Source organism: Neophocaena asiaeorientalis, unplaced genomic scaffold (genome assembly GCF_003031525.2).
Source record: "Neophocaena asiaeorientalis asiaeorientalis breed wild unplaced genomic scaffold, Neophocaena_asiaeorientalis_V1.1 scaffold685, whole genome shotgun sequence".
Classification (NCBI taxonomy): Eukaryota; Metazoa; Chordata; class Mammalia; order Artiodactyla; family Phocoenidae; genus Neophocaena; species Neophocaena asiaeorientalis.
This window is the reverse complement of record NW_020174574.1, coordinates 190,735-214,951: the sequence shown is the minus strand read 5'-3', so window position 1 is coordinate 214,951 and position 24,217 is coordinate 190,735. Positions and strand designations below refer to the sequence as shown.

General features: G+C 44.7%; 1 protein-coding gene across 2 annotated transcripts in view; it reads right to left on the bottom strand.

Moving 5' to 3' along the window:
* Positions 1-24,217, bottom strand: part of SMC1A (structural maintenance of chromosomes 1A) — a 33,485-nt gene that overhangs the window by 3,917 nt on the left and 5,351 nt on the right. For both annotated transcript variants that reach the window (XM_024758002.1, XM_024758001.1), the window contains exons 2-22: positions 23,975-24,163; positions 23,744-23,856; positions 22,036-22,239; positions 21,704-21,942; positions 20,823-21,081; positions 20,578-20,718; positions 19,646-19,728; positions 19,284-19,491; positions 17,763-17,948; positions 17,490-17,669; positions 17,243-17,389; positions 17,010-17,147; positions 15,912-16,028; positions 15,699-15,805; positions 12,459-12,600; positions 10,362-10,507; positions 10,117-10,270; positions 8,955-9,065; positions 1,020-1,176; positions 390-544; positions 119-270 (exon numbers count right to left, since the gene is read on the bottom strand). In XM_024758002.1, the coding sequence (XP_024613770.1) occupies positions 119-270; positions 390-544; positions 1,020-1,176; positions 8,955-9,065; positions 10,117-10,270; positions 10,362-10,507; positions 12,459-12,600; positions 15,699-15,805; positions 15,912-16,028; positions 17,010-17,147; positions 17,243-17,389; positions 17,490-17,669; positions 17,763-17,948; positions 19,284-19,491; positions 19,646-19,728; positions 20,578-20,718; positions 20,823-21,081; positions 21,704-21,942; positions 22,036-22,239; positions 23,744-23,856; positions 23,975-24,163 (3,328 nt within the window). The remainder of the gene's footprint in view (positions 1-118; positions 271-389; positions 545-1,019; positions 1,177-8,954; positions 9,066-10,116; positions 10,271-10,361; positions 10,508-12,458; positions 12,601-15,698; positions 15,806-15,911; positions 16,029-17,009; positions 17,148-17,242; positions 17,390-17,489; positions 17,670-17,762; positions 17,949-19,283; positions 19,492-19,645; positions 19,729-20,577; positions 20,719-20,822; positions 21,082-21,703; positions 21,943-22,035; positions 22,240-23,743; positions 23,857-23,974; positions 24,164-24,217) is intronic.

Below are 24,217 nucleotides of genomic sequence, written 5' to 3'. Positions count from 1 at the left end.
ATCCAGAGTCCACCAGATCATCTTCACCTCGGCATAACTTTGCATATCCTTGGACCCCAGAGCCTCCAGTGGCCTCAGTACAGTCTCCACCAACTGCCCTGGAGGGGCACAGCCATACCTGTGGATGGCAAAGAGCAGGGCAAGAGCTGCTACTGTTTTTTCCCCCCCTGACAAGTTGTCCATGGGCCGGAAGCGTTTGCCAGGAGCTACACAGTTGTAGTTGATGCCATCCAAGTAGGGCTCCTCAGGGTTCTCAGGGCCCAGGAATGCCTAGGGGGAAAGGAGATGGGTCAAGAGCCTGGGTCTAGATGGGGATGAGGACAGGAAGCCTAGAGGGAAGGGCAAATGAGGATGGGTAGGGGCTAGTTGGGTAAGGGGCTCCAGCCTACCTGGGCACTGCTGTTACGGGACAGGGCCTTGTAGATCTCATCAATGTTGGTGGCCACTGATTCAAAACAGGAATTGAAGCGGTCAAAGCGCTCCTTCTTGATCTGTTCAAATGCCTGTTTGGCCTTCTTGGCTCGCTTTCGGGCTGCCTCAAACTCTGCCACAAGGGAAAGACAGGTGACCCCTCAGTATCCAGGCTCTGCCAAGGCTGAGGACCATGCCCTGGCAAAAATGACCTACAACTGACAATCCACAGAGCAGGGACATCCCACATGAAGAGGAATGCCTGCGGAGGGGCCCAGGAAGAGAGTTCCACGATCACCTGTATCCAGTGGGCCAGCCACATAGTGCAAAGGAAGAAACATGGGCTCGCAGCCACATAACATGGATTCTTCCCTGGGCTCTACCAGCAATGAGCTGTGTGACCTCAGGCAGGTCACTCATTCTCTCTAAACCTCAGCAGTTTTCTACTCTATAAAACAGGTGTGATAATCCCTACTGTTTAGGGCTCTTGGGAGTTTCGAGCAAGAAAGCACGTAAAAACAGGAGCTGTTGTGATGTATAACAGGCCCTTGCCATACCTCTAGCCTCCTGCCTTCATCTTAGAACCAAGAAGAAGAGGAAACCCTTACCGTCTGAGGTTTCCTGGAACTTGTCTCGGACACTTTCCAGCTTTTCCATGGCCTTCATGTTGGGGGCAGCAATACGCTGGAGCACACTCTGCTGCTCATTCAGCTTCTGCTGCAGTGTGTTCATCTCCTGCTTGATCTCCTCCTCGGCCTGGGCATCCTGCAAATCCCAGGCCCAGCAACATCAAGAAGGGCCAGGCCCCTACAGAGATACCTGATCCGGGCGGGGGCCTGGGGACCTACTCCCACGCAGAAGGCAGGTTCTTTTTCCCTAACCCTGCTCCTCTCATCAGGTCCTGCCAACAGTAACCATTCCCACCATCCCTAGAAATTACAGGCTGACGTCGCTTTTCTCATCTCTAGCCCTTCCCCCAGGCCCTGTCAACCTCTCCATCTCTCAGGAGGAGCAGCTGGTGGTGCCCCTCTCTGGCTCTCAGCCCAGGCCATGAGCCAGCGCCATCCCAGGGTGACCTAGAGGCTCCCACACAGGCTGGTCTGGACTCCACTTACAGCTCTACAACGAATAAGGCAACTCACGTTTTCTGCTCAGATCACCACACCTGAGCAAATTCCATTTGAACTTGGTTTTAGGTCTTATGGATATTGTGATGCATGTCTGGGCTTGTGCCTTTCTGCCACTTTTAGTCAATAAATATTTACTGAATGCCTTCCAATGCCAGGCACTGGCCACTCATATCCTGTGAGTCATGGCTCCTGTGTTCATAGAGCTCATGGACTAACAGAGGAATGCATATAAGCAAACAATCAGAACATCGTATGGTGAATACCCAAACAATGATAAACAGATGGTGACGGGTCAGCACACAAGAAGGGCACCTAACTCAGACACTGGGGCTAGGGAAGGCTTCCAGGAATATTTTTAAGCTCAGGCCCATAGGATGAATGGTGAGGACAGAGAGAAGGAACAGTCTTCTATGCAGACAGGAGTATCACATGCGAAACCAGGGTTTATTCATGGTTCATTCAAGGAAATCAAAGAAATTCAAAAAAGTAATCAACTTTAATGAACTTCAAAAGCCGAACAGGGGAATTCCCTGGCGGTCCAGTGGATACGACTCAGCGCTTTCACTGCCCGGGCCCAGGTTCAATCCTCGATCAAGGAACTAAGACCCCACAAGCCACACAGCACAGCAGAAAAACAAAAAGGCCAAACAAATATGCAAAGGGCAATTCAACATGGCAATAGTAGCAACTCTGTGTGTGTGTGTGTGTGTGTAAGCACACACATGCCTGTCCGCTAGGCAAAGAGACAAAGCTGGAGGCACATGAAGAAGCCCAATGATAACAGGCCTTTTAAGAAATTTGGACTTTATCCCAAGGGAGGTGAGGTACCACTGAATGATTTTAAGACAGGAAATGTGAATAATTTACATACAAATATATTTGTATTTTAAAAATACAACAACAACAAAAAGATAATCCAAAAACTAAAATGGTCACACATACAGGAAGGGGGGTGAAGTTGGACAGGAAAGGAAGCTAAACTTCTCTTCACATACCTTGTATTATACTTATGGTTTCAGAATCAAATGAAGAATTTACATAATTATAAAACAAAATTAAACTGAATCAAAATGTGAAAGCCACTGGGTAAAAAAACTGTTGGGGAACAAGATACTGACAAGGTGCCAAAGAATCACCCTAAAGATTCCTTATTACTTACAAAGGTAAAAGTGTATGTTTAGCACTGAGATCTGGCAATTGATACCTTAACTGAGGATCAAACCTAGTGGGACACCCTAACACTATGTGCCTCCTGGCGTGATGCAATATAAAGTACATAGTGGGGAGTTCCCTGGCGGTTCAGTGATTAGGACTTGGTGCTTTCACTACCATGGCCTGGGTTCAACCTCTGCTCGGGGAACTAAGATTTGGCAAGCCACGCTGCACAGCTGGCGGGGAGGGGGAGCACACAGTGAAATATTTTTGCCAAAAAATTACTTAACCCAAATCTATCAAGCCTCTAAAATAGTTCAAACTTCCAATTCATAGGAAATACAAGGTTAGGTGGAACAAATTAAACAGAGTAATGAAAGGAAACTGACATATCCATAATGTACCCATAACATATCCTGTTCTTCGAGACAACATGTAGACTGTTCAAAAGACCAATGTTATGAAAAAAAGTGAGGGGACTGTTCCACATTAAAAGAAACTAACTAAATAAAAGAAACTAAAGAGACAGAACAACCAAAAGCAATGCATGAATTTGATTGGGTCACAGCTTAAAAAAAACAAACTACTACAAAAGATACTTTGTAACAACTAGGAAAATTTGAATATGGGTGGAATATTAGACATAAAATTATTAATTTTCTTAGGTATAAAATTGAACTGTGGTTATGGAGGAGAATCCCTTGCTCCAGCATGCTGAAGAATTTAGAGTTGAAGTCTACAACTTCCTTCAAAAGGTTCAGCAAAAACAAAAAAAGTGTGCAGTGCAGAGGGAGGGAGAGAGTCAAGAGAGATAAGAGAGAAAGCAAACTGGGAAAATGTTAATTGGTCAATCTAAGGTGAAAGGCATATGGGTGTTCAACTGTACTATTCTTTCAGTTTTTCTTGTAGGTTTGAAAAGTTTCAAAATTAAACTTGGAAAAAATAAAGGAGAATAGTAAAAAGCAAAATCCTTTAAAAATTGAAAACTAAACAAAAGAAGTCTGACTATATATTAGCTGGTTAAACACTCAGAAGATTCTTTCAAATCACTTTAAAACATAGGAACACGACTATCCATGCCCAATGAGCCATTAGCTTAATGAGCCATTAGCACCAAGGAAATCTTAAATAGCATTCAATAATTGAATTGTTACTAATAATATCTTATTATGAGTTTCTACATATATGATAGGCTAAAGTAAATATACTACTGAATACTTGCTAGAAACCAATTTTTAGCAAGAATAATTGGAAACTCAAACATAAAATCAATGTTAAACTGTGAAAATTACAATTTCAATTGGAAGTATCAATATGAACTCATGATACATTTTTCCCTCAAATAAAAAATGCATTTTGTAGTCCAGTCTACTGAAAAGTTCTAGAAGCACTGAGCAACCCAGCAGTCATGAACATTCCAGTGTCCAGATGGTAGTTGCTAAATAATAGCATTCCCTACTAAAAGAAGTCAGAGCTTCTCAGAGAAATGGCTAATTCCAGATCTGGGGTGGGAAACGTAAAGGATGAGCCTGGACATACCAGAAAGCAAGGAAGATATCAAAGACTACAAGAGGGGACTTCCCTGGTGGTCCAGTGGTTAAGAATCTGCCTTCCAATACGGGGGGGCGGGTTCAATCCCTGGTCAGGGAACTAAGATCTCACATGCCACGCGGCACAGCCAAAAAAAAAAAGACTACGAGAGTTGTGTCAAAATTATTCAGAAGCCAACTTGAACGAGTTCCCACTGGCCAAAGATACAACACCTTGATGCAATGAGAAGGATAATAACCACAACAGAGTGCAACACATCAAATGTGTTTAAATCCTTAAGTTCATAATAACATGAAAACAACTCAGTGGACAAATCTTGAGAATGCCAAAGAACCAACTCATTATTTTATAAACTGGTAAATAAAGGGAAAGAATCAAGCCATATATCCTGCCTTTCCTATACAAACTACCTCAGGGTAACCAAATAATTCACGGAGGAAATCTCTTTACAGTATTCCAGCTAATAAAGAAATGATAGAATAAGATGACCATTTTGCAACCCCTGACAAATTATGTAATGGATCTAGGCAATAATCATCATGGCTGCAAGCCACACAAAAAGAGTCAATGACCAGACATTATAAACCTCCTGATGGAAGTAATGACGTCATATGAAGTAGCCTTGACCAAAATAAACCCCAAAACTTGAATCTAATCAAACCTCTAGATCTGAGCTGTCCAATACAGTGGCCACAAGCCACATGTTACTACTGAGCATGAAAAATGCAGCTGGTGTGACTGAGGAACTAAAGTTTTAATTTTACTGAATGCTAGCTAATTTAAATTTAAAAACTGATACTCAATTCAGTTACTACAAAACTTCTAAGTATATTTGGAACAACTTGGGTATGTGGTTCTCCTTTTTCAATTGTAAATTTTAGGATATCTAAATACAGATCAAGTATTTCTGAGTAAAATTTAGCATCCAAATTGAGATGTGCTGGAAGCTTAAAATAGATAATGAATTTTGAAGACTTAGTACAAAGAGATGGTTAAATTTCTCATCAATAATTTTTATACTGTTTACACATTGAAATGATCATTCTTTTGGATATACTCGGTTAAACAAAATATAGTATTAAACTTAATTTCATGTTTTAAAAGTTACACATGTGGGCGATACTGTATCTCTATTGAACAGCACTAATCTACATCTAACTACCCACTTACAGGAACTATGGGGGACAGCAGAACTTATTTTTTTTTGCTTTGTTCTGGGGGAACATTTTAAAAACCACAGGATACAATCAACAAAGTACAGAATGTAGAAAATCCTTCAGGAGAAATGAGCGAATTTCTTCAACAACAATAAATATTGCAGAGAAAAATAAAAACAGACAGAGGGGGAACTTTTGGATTAAATGAGACTTAGGAGACATCATCAACCAATCACTATATCAATCATCTATCTCTCTTTCATCTTACTTGACTCCCAGTTCAAGCAAGCAAACTGTGAGTGTGTGTGTGTATAACAATCAGGGAAATGTGAATACTAATCATAATATTATTATTAAGGAATTATATAATAATATATAACTCCAATGTTAAGTAATTGGGTTTTCTGTATGATAATGATTCTAAATATTTTAAAGAATTTTCTCTTATAGAGATACATTCTGAAATATTTACAAATGAAATGACATGGTGTCCAGAATTTTTTAAATAACCTGGGGGTGTGAAGGGGAGGATGGAGTGTGTGTGGGTGCATATGAAACAAGTTTGGCCATGAGCTGCTAACTGCTGAAACTGGTGATGGCCACATGAGACAGCACTGTACTATTTTACTTCTGCATATGAAATTTTCCATAATAAAAAATCTAATAAGAACAATAGCAAAAATCAACTTAAAGTGGCTCCCTCTGGCCAAGAATGGGACAATTTGAATATCAAAAAGAAAAATGACTCCAAATAGACTGAAACATACCAAAAGACATTTAAACACTTAAGTTTATAATAAATATAAATTAGAAACCTCACTGGTCACTAACTTTAAAGGTTACAAAGGTAACCAACTCATTCTGAAAGCTGGTAAATAAAGGCAAAGAATTAAGTATTTATTCTACCTTTTCTGTACTAACTGAATTTCAAGGGAACTAAAGAGTTGATGTGAGAAAGTTCTTTTTTAGAAATCAAATTAATAAATGTAGGAGGAATGAAAGAATCAGAAAATTACCATTTTGCAGCCCTTAATAGATGTAGGCAATGATCGTTCATTAATAGCTGCTAAAACCAGCTGTGAAACGCTGATAGGGAACTTTATAAGATTGATGGGGCTAACAACACCTGAACATGGTGATCATGGTTGTTTTTCCTTTTTTAACTTTACATTACGTAAATTTTTAAACATTCACAGAAATGCAGAGAATAATACAATGAACCCCACGTACCCAGCTTCAATAATTATCAACTCATGGCCAATACTCTGCCATCTATACCCAATTTCTTTCTATATTCAACTATTTTAAACCAAATCTCAAATGTTTCATCCATAAATACTTCAGTATGTACCTCTAAAACAGGGTTTCTGCATCTCAGCACTAATGATATTTTGAGCCAAATAATTTGTTGTTGTGGGGGCTGTCCTTTGTGCACTGTAGGATGTTTAGCAGCATCCCTGTTGTCTACCCACTAGATACTGGTAGCAACCTCTGCCCCAGTTGCGACAACTGGGTGTGACAAGAGTATCTCCAGACATTACCAAATGTCCCCTGGGGAGGCAAAATCTACCCCACCCATTGAGAACCACTGTTGTAAAAGGTAAGGACATTTTAAAAATAAAACCACAATACCATTATCACCTAAAGATATTAACAGCAATTCCTGAACATCATAAACTATCTGGTCAGTGTTCAAATCATCCCAATTGTGTTAACATAAAAATTTTTTTACAGGTTTTTTTCAAAGCAGGTTCCAAATAAGGTGCCCACATTACAATTGGCTGATACGTCTCTTAAATCTCATTTAATCTATAAATTCCCCTGCCTCTCTTTTCTTTGCAATGGATTCAAGGCAAGGCCACACATTGTAATTGGTTGATTTGTCTCATAAGCCTATAAAAGTTCTCCCTTTCTGTTTATTTCTTTCTTCCCATTTATTTATGGAAGAGACCAGGTCTTTTGTCCTTTAGAGTTTCCCACAGTCTAGATTTAGTTAACTGCATCCCTGTGCTTTTACTTAACATGTTCCTCTGGCACCAGTGTTTCATATAATTGGTGGACATAAAAGCTTAATCAGATCCTTGTTTGAGTTTTTGGCAAGAATATTTCATAGGTAGTGTTGAGCATTCATCAATCTTATCATTACAAAGATAGAGAGAACTGACATTCAGTGTCTACTGATGCGATGCAAAAGGAAGTTCATGAGTACATGGTACCACGTATGATATATTCTTGCCAAAAATAAAAAATGAATCTGAATCCAATCAAACCACAGATTTAACTACCAGTTTATAGGAAACACAAGGATGGAAGAACATGTTAAAAAACATCATGGGACACAATCAGCCAAATTCAGAGTATAGAAAATTGTACAAGACCAATGACCCAGTTTCTTCCATAAATAGCAAGAAAAAAATAAAAAGGGATAAAAAAAATGTTATAGACCATAAAAGACCAACTTTAACACATGGACCTCACTTGAATCCTGATTTAAACACAGAAATTTTTTTTTTGGGAGATTCAGGGAAATCTAAACATTTATTGAATATCAGGTGACATTACAGAGTTAGTGCTAATTTTTTGGTATAATATCATGGTTACATTTTTTAAAAAGGAGTCCTAGAGATATATACTGAGGTAATTATGAATGGAATATCTAGAATTTGATTTAAAATGTGCCAATCAGGAGGGGGAAGGGTATAAAAAACAGGATTGACCATATGTTGCTAATTATTGAAGCTGGATGATGGGTACCTGGGGTTCATTGTATCATTCTCTCTACTTCTGTATCTGTTTGAAATTTTCCATAATAAAAAGGTTAAAAAAAAAAAAAATCAAGTCCCCCTGCCTGGCTATAAGGAAAGACTGGAAAGCATCAGAAACTATTTAGAAGGCTCCTACAGTAGTCCACGTGAGTGGTGAAAGCAGCCTGAACTAGAGAGGCAGTGGAAACAGAGAAAAGTAGAATTCAGTAGATATCTGGAAGGTAGAATTGACAGGGCTTGGTAATTCACTGAATATGCAAAGTGAGAACGAGAGTTAAGGACAAGGCTCAGATTTCTGGTTTGAACCTGGGGCTGGCACTGAAGAGAAGAGGCTGATTTGGGGAGGAAGGCTGGGGTTTGAGGTACCTGTGGGCCCTAGCACAGAGATGGCAGCTGAAGCCAGGGGAGTAGAGGAGATACCCAGGATGAGAGCATGCCAAATGAGAAGGAAAGGATGCCTGGGACAGAGCCCTGAGGAACCCCCGAGGTCTATCTGTTCACTGTACAGGAGCCTGTTCTCCGTGTATCTGGGCTGAGATGTGTACACAGGTGGAAGGGGAAGACTGGCAACAGGCAGGGATGGGGGCAGCGGGGGGTGGAGGCGGAAGATGTGCCTGTGTCTGTGTGTGCATATTGGGGGAAGCCATGGATCACAACTCCACCCCGCCCCGCCTTGCCAGCTCGCCCCTCTTTCCAGACATGGTGTGTCTCCACAGGGCCCCCAGATGAGCTGACCCTCTCTCTGGACAGCTGGGAGGATATACCCACTCCCCGGGGCTGAGCCTCACCTTCAGATCCTCACACAGGTCTCCGTAGTCAATCTCGATGAGGGCCTCTCGTGCATAGATATTGGAAGTTCGTTGGGAGCCACTCACTGAATCCTCCCCCTGGGAGCTACCCTGCAATGGCGAGAGGGAGAGTCAAATGGACCCGAATGGCCATAAGAGCACTTGCACCTCTAGAGGGGGCTGAGGGGCTCCTTTGCAGCCTTCGATGTCTTTGAGAAGCACCTTGCTAGAAAGTACTTGTGGCAAAAGGAAGAGCAGCTCTGACAGCAGAAAGATCTGAGTTCAAAATTGGGCTCTACCACTGACTAACCGTGTGACCCTGGGCAAGCCATGCTGTTGCTTGAATCCTCATTTAAACACACAAACCCTCATCTGTAACACAGGACGATGCCTGCCTGGCAGGGCTGTGCTTAGGATTAGGAGTAATTATATCACATGCTACCATGATGCCTGGCACACTGCCAGTGTTCAAAATATTTTGCTGAATTAAATGGAAATGCTATTTGGGAAGAAAGGAGGGAGAAAGACATGTGGGACTGAAATACATGTTCAGGTCAAAGGCAAGATATCTGCAAACCTCCTCTCAGTTAACATTCCCACCCCCTTGCTACCAAGCTTCACTTCCAGTGGATAAAATGCCTTGGCTCTTCTATTGGCTGGTGTCCCTCCCTTTCCCATAACTAAGCTTCATCACCTCTGCATTGCTGATGTCCCTTACCCAACTCTCTCTTGGCCAACCTCCCTCACTGCAGCTAAGTTACCATCCCTCAGGTCCCTCAATTCCATCTTCCTTTGCTCTTGGCTAATGTCGCTCAATTCCCACTCCTACCAATATCCATCACCTGCTGGAACTATCTTAGCTCAAGTCCCTAATGTTAATGAATGACTTCCTCTTCTCCTGGCTTACCTCCCTCACCACCTACTGACATGCAGCCCTACCCCCAACAATTTCCCTCTCACACCAAGGCTATTACCTTTCACCTCACCTGCCTTCACAGCCTCACCCTGCCTCATCTCCCCTGCATCCTTCCTTTTGTCTCTCACCACCTGCAACCACCATCCTTTTCTCTCTCTCTCTCACCTGCCCTCCCTAGCCACCTTCATCCCCCATTCCTGGTTATGTTATTCATAGCCCACACCCACCACCAGCCTTAATACTCACCTCTTCCTGACTAATATCGTCCATGGTGCCCTTAGGCAGTGGCAACTTTATGTCCTGCATCTTGCAGGCCTGTAGCAGGTTGTGGCGGTCACTGCGTTTCTGTTCAAGCTTGGTCTCAATGGCTGTCACCTCCTTCTGTAAATGGGTCATTTCCCTAAGAAGATCCAAGGAGATAGGTGAGACTCAAATCCAGCAAGCTGCCCGTACTACGTACTTCCCCCAGGCCCAGGCCTGAACCCACTCACTTGTTGGCGCCCCCCAGTTTCTTACGAATCTCCTCCATCTCATGGTTCTTGTCATTCACCTCTGACTTCTTGGCCAGGTGCTGATTCTTCAGGTCTTGTAGCTGGGCCATGGTCTCATCTATGATCTTCATGTGTCTTTGTTCCTCCTGGTCCCAGCACGGTGAACAGGACAAGAAGTGAAGGCTTTCCCCAGCTCACCTTGGGATCTTCTCCCATTGTCCCCACCCTTTCCACCAGACAGTTTGCTGGAATCTGTCTTCAATGAGCTCTGCTTTTACAGAACCCTCTGAGTTCTTTTACCTTCTTCCAAATTATTTTGTTGACCTCCCCCTTACCCCAATATACAAGTTGCCTGCTGTAGAAAAGTTCGAAGTATAGGAAAAGTATGAAGTAGGAGGAAAATAAGAAATTACTTGTAATCCCACCAGCCAGAGAGAACCAATTAACATTCAGCCTATTTCCCCTCAGCATTACTTATGGACAGGTCTACATAGTTGAGACTAGATTGTAATTAAAAGTCTATATTCTGACTTAATGTTATTTAAGCATCTTTTCCACACCAAGACTACTGTCATGAGCAATAACATCAATGTTTTTAAAACACCCACAAAAACAATACTGTGTACTTTCCATGAGTACATATATATGAATGCAAAAGTATTTAAGTAGGGCTTCCCTGGTGGTGCAGTGGTTGAGAGTCTGCCTGCCAATGCAGGTGACACGGGTTCGTGCCCCGGTCTGGGAAGATCCCATATGCCGCGGAGCGGCTGGGCCCACGGGCCATGGGCGCTGAGCCTGCGCGTCTGGAGCCTGTGCTCCACAACGGGAGAGGCCACAACAGTGAGAGGCCCGCATACCGCAAAAAAAAAAATTAAAAAAAAAAAAAAAGTATTTAAGTAAATGCCTATAAGGTCTGGAAGAATACACCCTACATGAGATTAGCCCCAGGAAGAGTAAGGGGACTGGGATTGAGAGTGGTCAGTCAAAGGGGACTGTCATCTTACCTATTATGTTCTGATTTTTTTTTAAAGGAGAATGTTTTCATTTTGATCTGAAAGTCACAGAAGGGGACATATCTGCAACTTCCTCTCAAATGGCTCATAAGAAATAATATACAGGGCTTCCCTGGTGGCACAGCGGTTAAGAGTCTGCCTGCCAACGCAAGGCACACGAGTTCAAGCCCTGGTCCGGGAAGATCCCACATGCCGCAGAGCAACTAAGCCCATGTGCCACAACTATTGAGCCTGCGCTCTAGAGCCCAGGAGCCACAACTACTGAGCCCGTGTGCCACAACTACTGAAGCCTGCTCGCCTAGAGCCTGTGCTCCACACCAAGAGAAGCCACCGCAATGAGAAGCCCACGCACCGCAACGAAGAGCAGCCCCTGCTTGCCACAACTAGAGAAAGCCCATGCGCAGCAATGAAGACCCAAAGCACCCAAAATATTAAAAAAATAATAATTTTTTAAAAATTAAAAAATAAACCTGGGGGACCTCCCTGGTGGTGCAGTGGATAAGACTCCGCACTCCCAATGCAGGGGGCCTGGGTTCAATCCCTGGTCAGGGAACTAGATCCTACACGCATGCCCCAACTAAGTTCGCATGCCAGAACTAAGGAGCCTGCCTGCTGCAACTAAGACCCGGCACAACCAAATAAATAAATAAATAACAAAACAAAAAACAAAAACATCAACCTATGTGCCAGCATTTTGGATTTCCTCATGTATTACTGAGGAGAAATGTATTCTGAAGACTCTCAATGCATGGTGCCATATGGCCTAAGAATGCTGGTTTTGTGCATCATGGCCAGTATCCTTTTTAAAAAAAAAAAAATCTTGGGTGATGTGATAGGAAACAAATTACACATAATTGTTTTAATTTGCATTTCTTTGATTTCTACTAAGGCTAAATTATATATACGTGTTTATGGGTTATTTGAATCTCTTCTTGAACTGTTTGTGCCACTTACTCATTTTTTCTCCCTATTTAGGTCTTGGTGTTTTTCTTATTTAGAAGAGGGCTTTATAAAGTATGGATATTATCTCTTCCAATTTTTCCTCTTAGCTTTTAGTTTAGTTTTTCATGGTCTCCTTCCTTACCTTTTTGAGCTTTTCTATCTCATTTTCATCTTTTTTCACTGTCTGCTCCCACATGTGTACTTTATCCTGGTCCTCCTTCAGTTGGTTCTTTTCAAAATCCAATTGGATGCCCAAGCGAGTCTTCTGATTCTCGAACTCCAAACTGTGGGGAGAAAGGAGAACTAGGCCTAGGGCACAGGGACACAGTTACTGCTGAATTTTAGTCGCCACTCAGCTCATCCACATAAAACTGTCCCCTGAAGTTACAGAACTAAGTTCCTTGGCCTCGCTTTGTAGATATGGCACAAGGCAGAGGAGATTGGGCCAAACTCCATGAATCCTCCTTTAAACACTGGAGCCTCCATTCTGAGTTCCTAGAAGGAGGCACAAAAAGGTCCACCTGAACCCACCAGCTATGATAATTCCTATTTATTAAGCGTCTATGTAATTTACATACATTACCTCTAATCCTCTAATGAACAGCTCCACAAGAAGGCATTATTATCCTAATTTTACAAATGAGGAAACTTGGGCCAAGAGGTAAAAGACCTTGCCCAAGGCCACAGAGCTGGCAAAGTGAGATTAGATCCCAGGTGTAAACACCAAAACCTGGGTTTCTTCTCCTGGCATCCTTGCAATATAATGTGGTGGGATAAGGGAACTGGTATCTCAACTCTGCCATTTACTAGTAATGAATCTCAGACAAGTTAGTCATACTCTCCATGCCTGTTTCCTCACCTGAAAAATGGAAATAATAATAGTACTTACCTCAGAGTTACTGGGAGTTAATATGTATAATAAAGTCCTTAGAACCATGCCTGGTACACAGTAAGCACTCAACAAATTTTAGTTATCATCACCATCTCCAGGTATACTGGCTGTATTCAGTTTATATTCAGTTCATGGGCTTTCACTCTTTCCAACTACCCCCAAACCCCCGCATACACCTCTGCCCCAACATTCCAGAATCTCTAAAGGGGCAGAGCTTGGGTAGTAAAAAAAAAAAAAAAATGGAGAAAATAAGATTCCTGCTAGTTCCCTCCTCCCCATCTCTATAGAAACTCAAGAGTATGTAACCAGCATATGCAGATACTAGCAGGACAGACAGGTCTAACTTCCAACTGTCCCTCCACCCCCCAATATGGTGTGACAGATGCTGCCAGATGTCATGCTAGCAGCTTAAACCTATTAGTCACTATAATCCAAATGGAATGTAATTAACTCTATAATTTTGAGCTATGCAATTTTAAGTTCAATCTCCTAAGCGTGACTCACAAAGCCTTCTGTGATCTGGCCCCTGCTGACCTGTCCAACACCTCCGCCTTCCTCCTGACCCCATTTTTCTGCTCCAGACATTCAATACTTAGTTTGCAGAACACAGTATGCTCTCTCACACCTCTGCGCATGCTGTTCTCACTGCTTGGAACTCCTTTCTTCTGTCTACTGCCTGGTTGGCTAAATCCTACTCACTCTACAGGTCTCCAGTTCATCACTCCTTGGTCTATAAAACCTTTCTTCACGATTGTGAACAGGTTCTTAGTTTCTATTACAATTTGTTGGGTTCCTCCCTTTTTGGTGTAATCATACCCCATAGTCCATAAAACACTTACGATCGCTGTCTGTACAAGACCTTTCCCTTTACTCCTTTGGTTCAATCTGATTTCTACTCCTATTATCTTCCCTACAGTGAGCATGTACACCAAAGTGACATACAGACATACATACACACACATACATACGTACATATATAACCTTAAAAATGCATATCCTTGTAAAATGTTGTTTTTAAATTTATACAAATGTACAGTGTTATAAATTTATCCTATTACTGCCTGTAAATCTAGTTCTTGTCTGAACTGCTACACAGTATTCCATAGTCTGTATAGTCATCACATTTAACTTATACTTCTCTGCAGTGATGGCCGTCTACATTGCCACCAATGTCCCACTATTACAAATTATGCCAAGATGAACAACTTTGAATCTGTCTCTTTGTCACCCTGTGGCCAAGACTCTCTCTGGGATATAGACTCAGGAGTGGCTTTGCTAAGTCATTGGGCTCGTGTAGACTTATTTTCACCAAATACTGCTAGATTGTTTTAATTCGCATTTTCTCTAATTAGGAATGAGATGGAACATCAATTCAGTTATTAGCCATTCGAGCTTCTCTTTCCGTGAAATGCTAATACATCCTCTCTCCATTATTCTACTGGGTCTCTAGGTTTTTATTTTTCCTTTTGTTGATTTGCAGCTCCTTGAACATTTTCCTCTGTATTTTCTATCTACCTCAAGTACAGCATCATTCTGAAACTGCTGATCTACTTGTTTGTCTCCCTCATTACTCCAAAACTCCCTGAGGACAGGAACAGTCTCTGATTCAATTCTATATCCCTTGAGCCTGACTTGGGGGTAGGAGAGCAATGAACAGTTACTGTATGGGTGATGGGCTAGACGAACTGCTGACTGAAGCCCTGGGTCCAGGGGGTGACCTCCTTCAGAGAGACTGTGTCATGTTCATCTATCTTACCCTCATCTCCCCACCGTCTCCAATACCTAGCACAAGACAACTTGGCACAAGTAGGTATTCAAACAAGGTTTGTTGAACAAATGAATAAACTAAAGTGGGAAAGAAAGGAGAAACTTGCTTTGTTCTTACTATTCTTCCAACCTAGAACTTTGGTCCTCCTCTCCCACATCACCCATCAGGACAATGACAATAATAAAAGCTAATATCTATTGGGAGTTCCCTGGTGGTCTAGTGGTTAGGATTCGGTGCTTTCACTGCCATGGCCCAAGTTCAATCCCTGGTTGGGAAACTGAGATCCTGCAAGCCACATGGCACAACGAGAAAAAAAAAAGCTAATACCTATTGCTCTTAGTAGGTGCAAAGTATCATGCTAAATACTTTATAAGGATTAAGCCCAACCTCTGATCCACCCCAACAATTCTATGTGATAGGTATCACAATTATCCCACTTGACGCATAAGGAAACTAGGGCTTAGAGAGGTCAAGTCACTGCCCAAGATAAATGAACCATGGAGCTGGGATTTTAACCCAGGTAAACCACGTTTAAAGCTGGTACTCTTAATCCCTATACTGTGCCACATGCTTCCATGATGTCCCTGTTAAGGCTGACCTACCATAAATGCCCATCGCTGTAAAAGCTGCTCCCTGCCTTACGATGGCATTTGACTTCCCAGATGTCAGGCTAGGGGCTCAAGGGCACCCCAGTTTCCCCTTCTAACCACACTTCCACCTACCGCTTCTTGGCGATTTCATTCTGCCGCTTCACCTTCTCTTCCTCAAACTCCCGGATGTTGCGCACACCAATCTCCCGACAAAACTCTTCAAATACCTCATCCTCCACCTGAGGGGAGAAGCAAGGGAGAGAAAAGGCCCTCTGGGTCAGAGTGCTGCTTCCAGCCTCAGTCCTGCCCTGATGCACATGCTGGCATGGCTCATCCTCTACCAACCTGGTTCATCTTCTCCTTCAAGTCTTTCATTTCCCTCTCTCGACTCTGGATGATCCTCTTGATATCATTGATTCGAGGCCCAAAGTTGGCTAGCTCACTCTCCAGCTTGGACTTTTCCTGAAGGAAACAGGGTTGAGAGGACAAAAGAGACCAGGATCCTTGGAGAAAAAGAGCCACCCTGAGTATACTGGCCCCATGGACAAAAAGGGCTAACTCGCCACATGCTGAGAGAACCTGACTTAGCACTGCTGTTAAGGCTGCATCATCTCTCACTTGGACCATCACATGGCTTCCTCCCTGGTCTCTAGTCAGCCAACTTCAATCCAAAAGGCTGGGCACACAGTAAACATCATTACTTACAGGCCCACACTCCCTCATCAATAACCCCTGGGGCCAGATATGTTTTGGAATTCAGACTTTTTGATTTTAGAAAAATGATACATATACTACATATTACATAACACCTCCAGGGTTAGCTGGGGAAGCACCCATAATCAAACACATTAATGTATCTATAAAAGTACCCCCACTCACAGGGACTGAAATATCTGTAGCTCACTTTGAAAACTTTCAGAAGAAACTCAAATATTTGTTGAATGAATTAGTTATGTTAATAGCACCTAACATTTACTGAACATTCACTGGCTATGAGGAATCACTCTAAATACTTCACATATATTAACTCATTCAATCTTTGTAAGGACCCTATAATTTTAACTCCCACTTTACAGATTAAGATGAAAAAACTGACACTGAGAGGTTTATTTTGTTTTTTTTCCTGTTTTGTTTTGTTTTTTGAGTATTTGCAATACATATGCTTGACAAAGATATTGTTTCTGGAATATATTTTTCAAAAAACTTACAAACCAATACAAAAATGAGCAAAAGATTTGAACAGATACAACACAGAGGTTTAGTAACTTGCCTAATGTCATACAGAGCCAAGATCTGAACCCCTGCTTGTCTGACTCTATGCTATGGCTGGTTCCCCAAAGCAGTTCCCCAAAGGAAGTGGGACAAGTTCCCCACCCCCAGAAAAACCTAGGCCAGGAATGTGAGGATGGCCTTTGGCAAACAGGGCTGAAGGCCAGGCCCCACCTGCAGATTCAGGGCCAGATGTCGTGTCTTGGTCTGTTCTAGGTCACTCTGTGAGTACTTGAGCCGCATCTGCAGTCCGTGGGCCTGAGACTGCACCTGACGTAGTTCTGCCTCTTTCCGCTTTGCCTTCATCTGCTCCTAAAGTGGAAGAGAGGGGCTAGGTGGTAAGAAGGTGGCCGGCTGGCCTGGGCTTCGGACCCCCATTCCTAGGGACAGCCCTGCCTATGGCTTACCTTCAGCTCTTCTGTCAACCGCTCTTTCTTCTCTTTCAACTTGTCTACTGCTTTCTCATCCCAGCGCCGGGCCTTGGCCTTCAGATCACTAGCCCCGCCAGAGATCACCCCTGACTTCTGGAACAGGGTCCCATCCAGTGCCACTGTCTACATACAGCAGGGAGAAGAGAGGAGAGGGGAGAAGCTAAACAGAGGAATTGCCAATACTAAGCCTGTCCAGCTCCAATATGGGCAAGGGAATCCATACCTTGTGGCGCTGGTGGCCTCCAAAGGCAATGCGGCGGGCATCCTCCACATTGTCACAGACAAGGGCATTGCCACAAGCGTACTGCAGGGCCTTTTTGATGTGAGGTGGCTCATAGCGAATAACATCGATCACCAGCTTGGCCCCCTTCAGCTCCCGAAGTTTCTCATCTGTAGGTTTCACCTGTGAGAAGAAGCTCAGTTAAGTGGCAGAACACGGAGGGCTAGGAGGAGCAGCCCTCTCACACTACCCTGACCCCATGACCACCAGCTTCACCTCCAGGTAATCAAGAGGCAAGAAGGTCTCAGGCTCCCCACGCTGCTCCTTGATATACTGAATACAGTCCCGGCCTGTCTTCTCTGAGTCCACGATAATGGCATCCATGTTCTTACCCAAAACCTTGGTTACTGCAATCTGATACTTCTTTTGTGTGGGCTGGCAGAGGTCAATGAGGCGGCCGTACTAGGGAAAGTCAGAAGAGAAAAGTGAAGCATGAGGCTTTTGGGAGCTGGCTTGGGAACCCCAATTCCCAGCTTGGGAGGGGATGGGAGCAGGTCAGAATTTCTATCAGGAACACAGCCCCCACACTACGGAAGAAAAACCTACTCTGGCTTTAAAGCAACACCAACTTCAGGCAGTCATGTCTGAATCCAAAAATCATCTTTCTAAACCTCACTCTTACCATTTCACAGACCACTGCCACCCCAGGCATTATGCCAGAGACCCTATATGCATTATATCAAATTCTCACAAACACCCAGCAAAGTAAATCTCTTTGTTCAGTTCACTTCCCCCATGTCCCCCAAATCAATCATGGTTCCCTAAGAACTATCAGATAAAGGGTAAGATCTTTAAGGGCAGTGACTGAGCCTAACTCCTCCTTATCAACTCCCCAGCAGTGTCTATAGGAAAGATCAAGAAATAGTTGTGGAACTCAATTAAGTTGAACCCAGGGATGGAATTACAGCAATAGAGGAATAATATTCAGGGAATCTGGGGACTCAGGATTTGGTTTAAGAGGCCAAGAGATCTGATAAAGCCTAGTGAATGAGCTGGTTGTTACATGGCAAAGAAGCTCATACTGAAGCCTGCACAGAGCTACTTCCTGGGAACTAATTCCTGCCCTGTGGCCCCTTCCCTTCCCAAAGCCCTCTCCAGTTTCCCCACCTCCCACAAAGGAGTGGACACAAGCAAGACAAAACTTTCAGGAAGATACAACTGGTGTGATGCAAAGAACACGAGGTTAAGAATCAGAACAAGTTGGGTCTGAACTGTAGTTTTTTTTTCTTTTTTTAAATTTTATTTATTTTGGCTGTGTTGGGTCTTCATTGCTGCACGCGGGGTTTCTCTAGCTGTGGTGAGCAAGGACTACTCTTCGTTGCGGCGCACGGGCTTCTCACTGCGGTGGCTTCTTTTGTTGCGGAGCACGGACTCAAAGCACGCGGGCTTCAGGAGTTGTGGCGCTCGGGCTCTAGAGCGCAGGCTCAGTAGTTGTGGCGCACGGGCTTAGTTACTCTGAGGCATGTGGGATCTTCCTGGACCAGAGATCGAACCTGTGTCCCCTGCACTGGCAGGCGGATTCTTAACCACTGCCCCACCAGGGAAGTCCCTGGATTGCAGTTCTTATACTTATAAGCTATGCTGTTTTGAGCAAGTCATTTAACCTCTCTGACCCTCAGTTTCCCTAGCTGTAAAAATGGGATTAGCAATCCTGTCCTCACAGGGCTGCTGTGAAAATTATCTGACAGTGAGTGTGAAAGTAAGTGCTCAGGAAATGAGTTCCCTCTCCACTCTTACCACAGAGCCAGGGTACAGGCGCTTGATGCTTTCCATAATTTCTGCCTTACGCTGTTGGCGGCTGCTCTCCTGGCGGTCAATGCGTGCATCCCCCAGCTGCTCCATCACCTGGTTCAGCTCCTTATTGATCTCATCAATTCGCCGCTTGGCCATCTCCACCTCCTCTGTCAGCTCCCCCTCTAGCTTCTTCTGCTCCTCGAGGGACTGCCTACAAAGTAAGGAAACACAAGGGTTACCCTGGCTGGCCAGAAAATATTCCTGGCCGAGAGGGACTCTGTGGGTCCTGCCTGGAGAGAGGCAGGACAGGAAGGGTTCACAAGAATAGGCCTGGAAGTAAGAGGGAAGGTTACAAGGCCACATACTTGCTAGTTGTGATGTATTCCTCCAGTTTCTCAATCCGCTTCTGATTCTCTTCAATCTCCCTCAGCTTTTGCTTGATCTTGGCCTGGGAGAAAGACAAATACACTACATCACCATAGGCTGAGTAAGTTAACTCCAAGACCATGGGGCCCTGGCTCACCCCGCTCCCCATGTGCCTGCTCATCCAAGAGCCCAACAGTCACGGACAATGGGTCACTAGTGCAGGAGGCCCATTAAAAAGCAGACACACAGGGACTTCCCTGGTGGTGCAGTGGATAGGAATCTGTCTGCCAAACAGGGAACATGGGTTCGATCCCTGGTCCAGAAAGATCCCACATGCCGCAGAGCAACTAAGCCCATGAGCCACAACTACTGAAGCCCGAGCACCCTAGTGCTCGCGCTCCGCAACAAGAGAAGCCATCGCAAGGAAAAGCTGGCATACCGCAACAAAGAGTAGCTCCCACTCGCCACAAAATGAGAAAGCCCGCACGCAGCAACAAAGACGCATCGCAGCCAAAAATAAATCAAATTAAATCTTAAAAAAAAAAAAAAGCAGACACACAGATGGTGTTCAATGTGGCTCTGCTAACTGATGGGGTCACCCTGGGCCCTATGAAACCCTCTCATAGGTGTTCTACCCAGCCTGGGCTAACTTCCTCACCAATCAAGACAGGCTCAAACCAAAAAAGTGTGGGCTAGACTGCCCAGGTTTACGTCCCAGTTCTGCCACTTAATAACCTTAGGCAAATTACTTCACCTCTGTGCTGCACTTTCCTCATTTGGAAAATGAGGAATTAAATGACTGCATACATGTAAAAAAGTGTCTAGCACACAGTAAGTGTTTGCTAGATGTTAGCTATTGTCATTACTGTTAAGACTATCATTACTTCCTTTTCTCTGGACCATCATTCCTAATCTTGTACGGCATGCCCACCTCTGTCTCTACTTTCTTCCGCTCTTCCAGATCCAGCCGGTCCTGGTCGGCCTTCTGGTCTCGATTGAACTTCTCAAGCTCCTGCGCCAGGGTAGCTGCTCTCTTGCTGGCTTCTTCTTTCAACCGGTGATATTTCTTCACCTGTGTCAGGGACAGGGAAAGAGGACAGGGATGACCAAGTCAGTCCATGTCAGCCCAGCGATCTCTCTACTCCCGCCCCTCCCCAACCCCACCCAAGAGCTTACCTGATTCTCCTCCAGGGTCAAATCTCTGCCCTGACTCTGACTCTCCTCTTCCATCCGTTCCTCAAACTCCTGCCGAGCTTTCTCCACTGACAGCATCTCCTTTTCCAGCTCATCCATGTCACCTTTACGCTTCTTGTAATGCTTCTGAGCATTCTGTAGGGACTTCTTGGCTGCTTCCAGCTTCTTGATTTTGTGGGAGGTATTCTCCTTGGCTTTGATGTACTGAGGCCTCTTCTGGTTCAGCTCTGAGTCCTTCTCCCTTTTGCCAGAGGGGAGGGGGAAACCAGTTAGCACTGTGGGAGAAGGGAGGGTTCCGAGGCTTTTTAATCCAAAGGGGGCCTAAACTCCAAGCCTCAGGGAAGTGCCTAAAAGAACAAGGGCCTGATGCCCCACAGATCCTCAAAACAGGGGCTATTCCCTAGAAATGCATTCCAGCCACTCTATAAGGTAAAGCTACCACCCCTGCCTCAACCCTAGCCAGGCCAGGCCCCTCAGTAACAACTCCCAAGAGTAACCTGTGTTCACGTAATCTGACTTAACCTTTTCAAATTTCTGTCCTCTAGACTTCAAGCTCCAGTTTTCCTCTTCTAGGAAGAGACTACCAGCCACGAGTGGCTTCCCATCACTTCCTCTCATTTGGCAAAGCCACCACCCCTTTCAAGTTCTCATCTGCTGAGTACCTATCTACCCGGAGTCTGAGTACTTAAATACTCTATTTGTCTAAAATGCAAGTCAACAAATGTGTCTGATTCTAGCCAAAGCAAGTCAAGGGGAAGATAGAGAAACTAGTACAGGCACTGGGCTCTGGGCTCAGAGGAGCCCAAGGAAACAGCACAGCCTCTTGGCTTTCCACAAGTCACATGCCCAGGCCTGCCACTTACTTGATCTCCTTCTCAATCTGCTGCTGTTCCCGCATCATTTTGCCCAGCTCCTTCTTCTTCTCCTTCAGTTCATCCTCTACCTTGTCCATCCGCTTCTTGTCCTTCTCGATCTCCTTGTTCTTAGAGGCCAGTTCTTTGTTGAGTTTCTCGATTTCCACTTCGTTATGATAAAGTTTGAAAAGTTGCAACTGTACCTGAGCTCGCACCACCTCATCCTTCAGGCGCTGGTAGCGGTCAGCCTGTGCAAATAGGGGTGTGGAGGAAGGGGTGCATCAGTAAGGCACTGGTTTCAATCTGGTCTCTCAGAGCCCAGAGGCAACCTGGCCACCTACCTCTTCTTTTTCTTGTTTGGCCTCCTTGCGTTCAGCTGCGATGTTTTTTTTGCGATGGTAATTAAACTGCGTGTCCTCTTCAGCTTTTACCATTTCCTTTTTTCGCTTGTCATATTCCTGGGCCAGCTCCCCAGAGCGACTGATCTCTTCAAAAAGAGCTGTCCTCTCTTTGGGGTTCTTCATGGCAATAGATTCCACAGCGCCCTAGTAAAGGTCAAAACACTCTCCCCACTTAGACCCTAGCCAGCCCAGTTCCCACTACCCACTCCAACTCAATCATTCAGAAAAAGTTCACTGATCCCTTCCCCACACTGGGTGCCACATTTCACCATTGAGCTTTGAGGACATATTCCCTGCCTTCTGAGGTACATGGGGAACAGAAGAGATAGAAGCAGAGACAACACCGTGTGTTACGTGCAGTGACAGCAGTAGCACAGAAAAAGAACTAAATGAAGCTTGAGTGTAGGAGACTGGTAGGGGTACCTATGTAGGAAGGTTTCCCAAAGGTGACATCTAAGGTGAGTTTGGAAGATGGGGAAGAAACTAACCAAGAAAGTAAGAGAGGGGGCTTCCCTGTGGCGCAGTGGTTGAGAGTCTGCCTGCCACTGCAGAGGACACGGGTTCAGGCACTGGTCTGGGAGTATCCCACATGCCGTGGAGCAGCTAGGCCCATGAGCCACAACTACTGAGCCTGCGCGTCTGGAGCCTGTGCTCCGCAACAAGAGAGACCACAATGGTGAGAGGCCCGCGCACCGCGATGAAGAGCGGCCCCCGCTCGCTGCAACTAGAGAAAGCCCTCGCACAGAAACAAAGATCCAACACAGCCAAAAATAAATAAATAAATTTATTTAAAAAAAAGAAAGTAAGAGAGACGAGGTTATTTCACGTAGAGGAAAATTAATATTGCAAAGGCCTGCAGGCTAAAGAAAGCAGGTGAATTTGGGGAACTGTAAAAGCCTTAATTAGGCTGGAGGGTAGGGCTAGAAGGGAAGAGTAATGGCATATGAGGCTAGTGAGGTAAGCAAGAACCAAAGGGTGGTGTTTCATGAATGACAGGAGTTGGATTTCATGCTAAGGCAATGGTTCTAACTTTAGTGTGCATCATAATAACCTGGAGAGCCTGGGAAAACACAAATTGCTGGGCCCCACCCCATAGTCTCTGCCGCTATAGGTCTGGGATAGGGCCTGAGAATGTGCATTTCTAACATGTCCCCAGTTGATACCGATCTGGAGACTACAATTTGAGAACTGCCATCAGAAGGCAATGAGAAATCACTGAAATGTTTTTTTTTTTTTGCGGTACGCGGGCCTCACTGTTGCGGCCTCTCCCGCTGCGGAGCACAGCCCCTGAACGCGCAGGCTCAGCGGCCATGGCCCACGGGCCCAGCCGCTCCGCGGCACGTGGGATCCTCCTGGACCGGGTCACGAACCCGCGTCCCCTGCACTGGCAGGCGGACTCTCAACCACTGCGCCACCAGGGAAGCCCCACTGAAATGTTTTAAGGAGAGGAGAGAAAGAAACATATTTGTGCTCCCATAAGATGATCCTGGCCTAGGGGATGAACAGGAAGGGGCAAGACTGGAGTCAGGAAGCACAGTGAGGAAGCTGTTACATTAGTTCAGGGGAGAGATGATGAAGCCAGAGATGGAGCAGGTCCAGTGGGGATAGAACAAAAAGCAGGTAGCCAATAATTGTTAAAAATGCCCACCTGGAAGACGAGGAAGTTACGAGCTTTGATAAGAATGCCCAACTTCTCTAATTCCTCACTGTACTCATGTAGCTGGACCACTTTGTTGTTGATCTTGTACTCAGAGGAACCCCCTACAAGACAATGCATGAGTCAGCCAAGGGTTAGGCCTCCCTCCTACCCCAACAAACTAGTCTAGCCACCCCCCGATGCCCGTGGACCCAAGAAGAACCTCTGGCCAGCCTCACCTACCAACAATGACACGGGCAAAGGTGCGGTCCTCAGCACCCTCCTCAGAGTAGACCATGCTGACAAAGGCCCGGTTGGCAGCTGGCTTGCCCACAGGAGCTCCATGGATCAGGTCCCTCAGGGTCTTTACCCGCAGGTTGCTGGTTTTCTCACCCAACACAAAGCTGATGGCATCCATGAGATTTGACTTACCTAAGGGAGGACAGGACAAAGTAGAGGAGGGGAAGTCAGGAAGAAGGGGAGAGG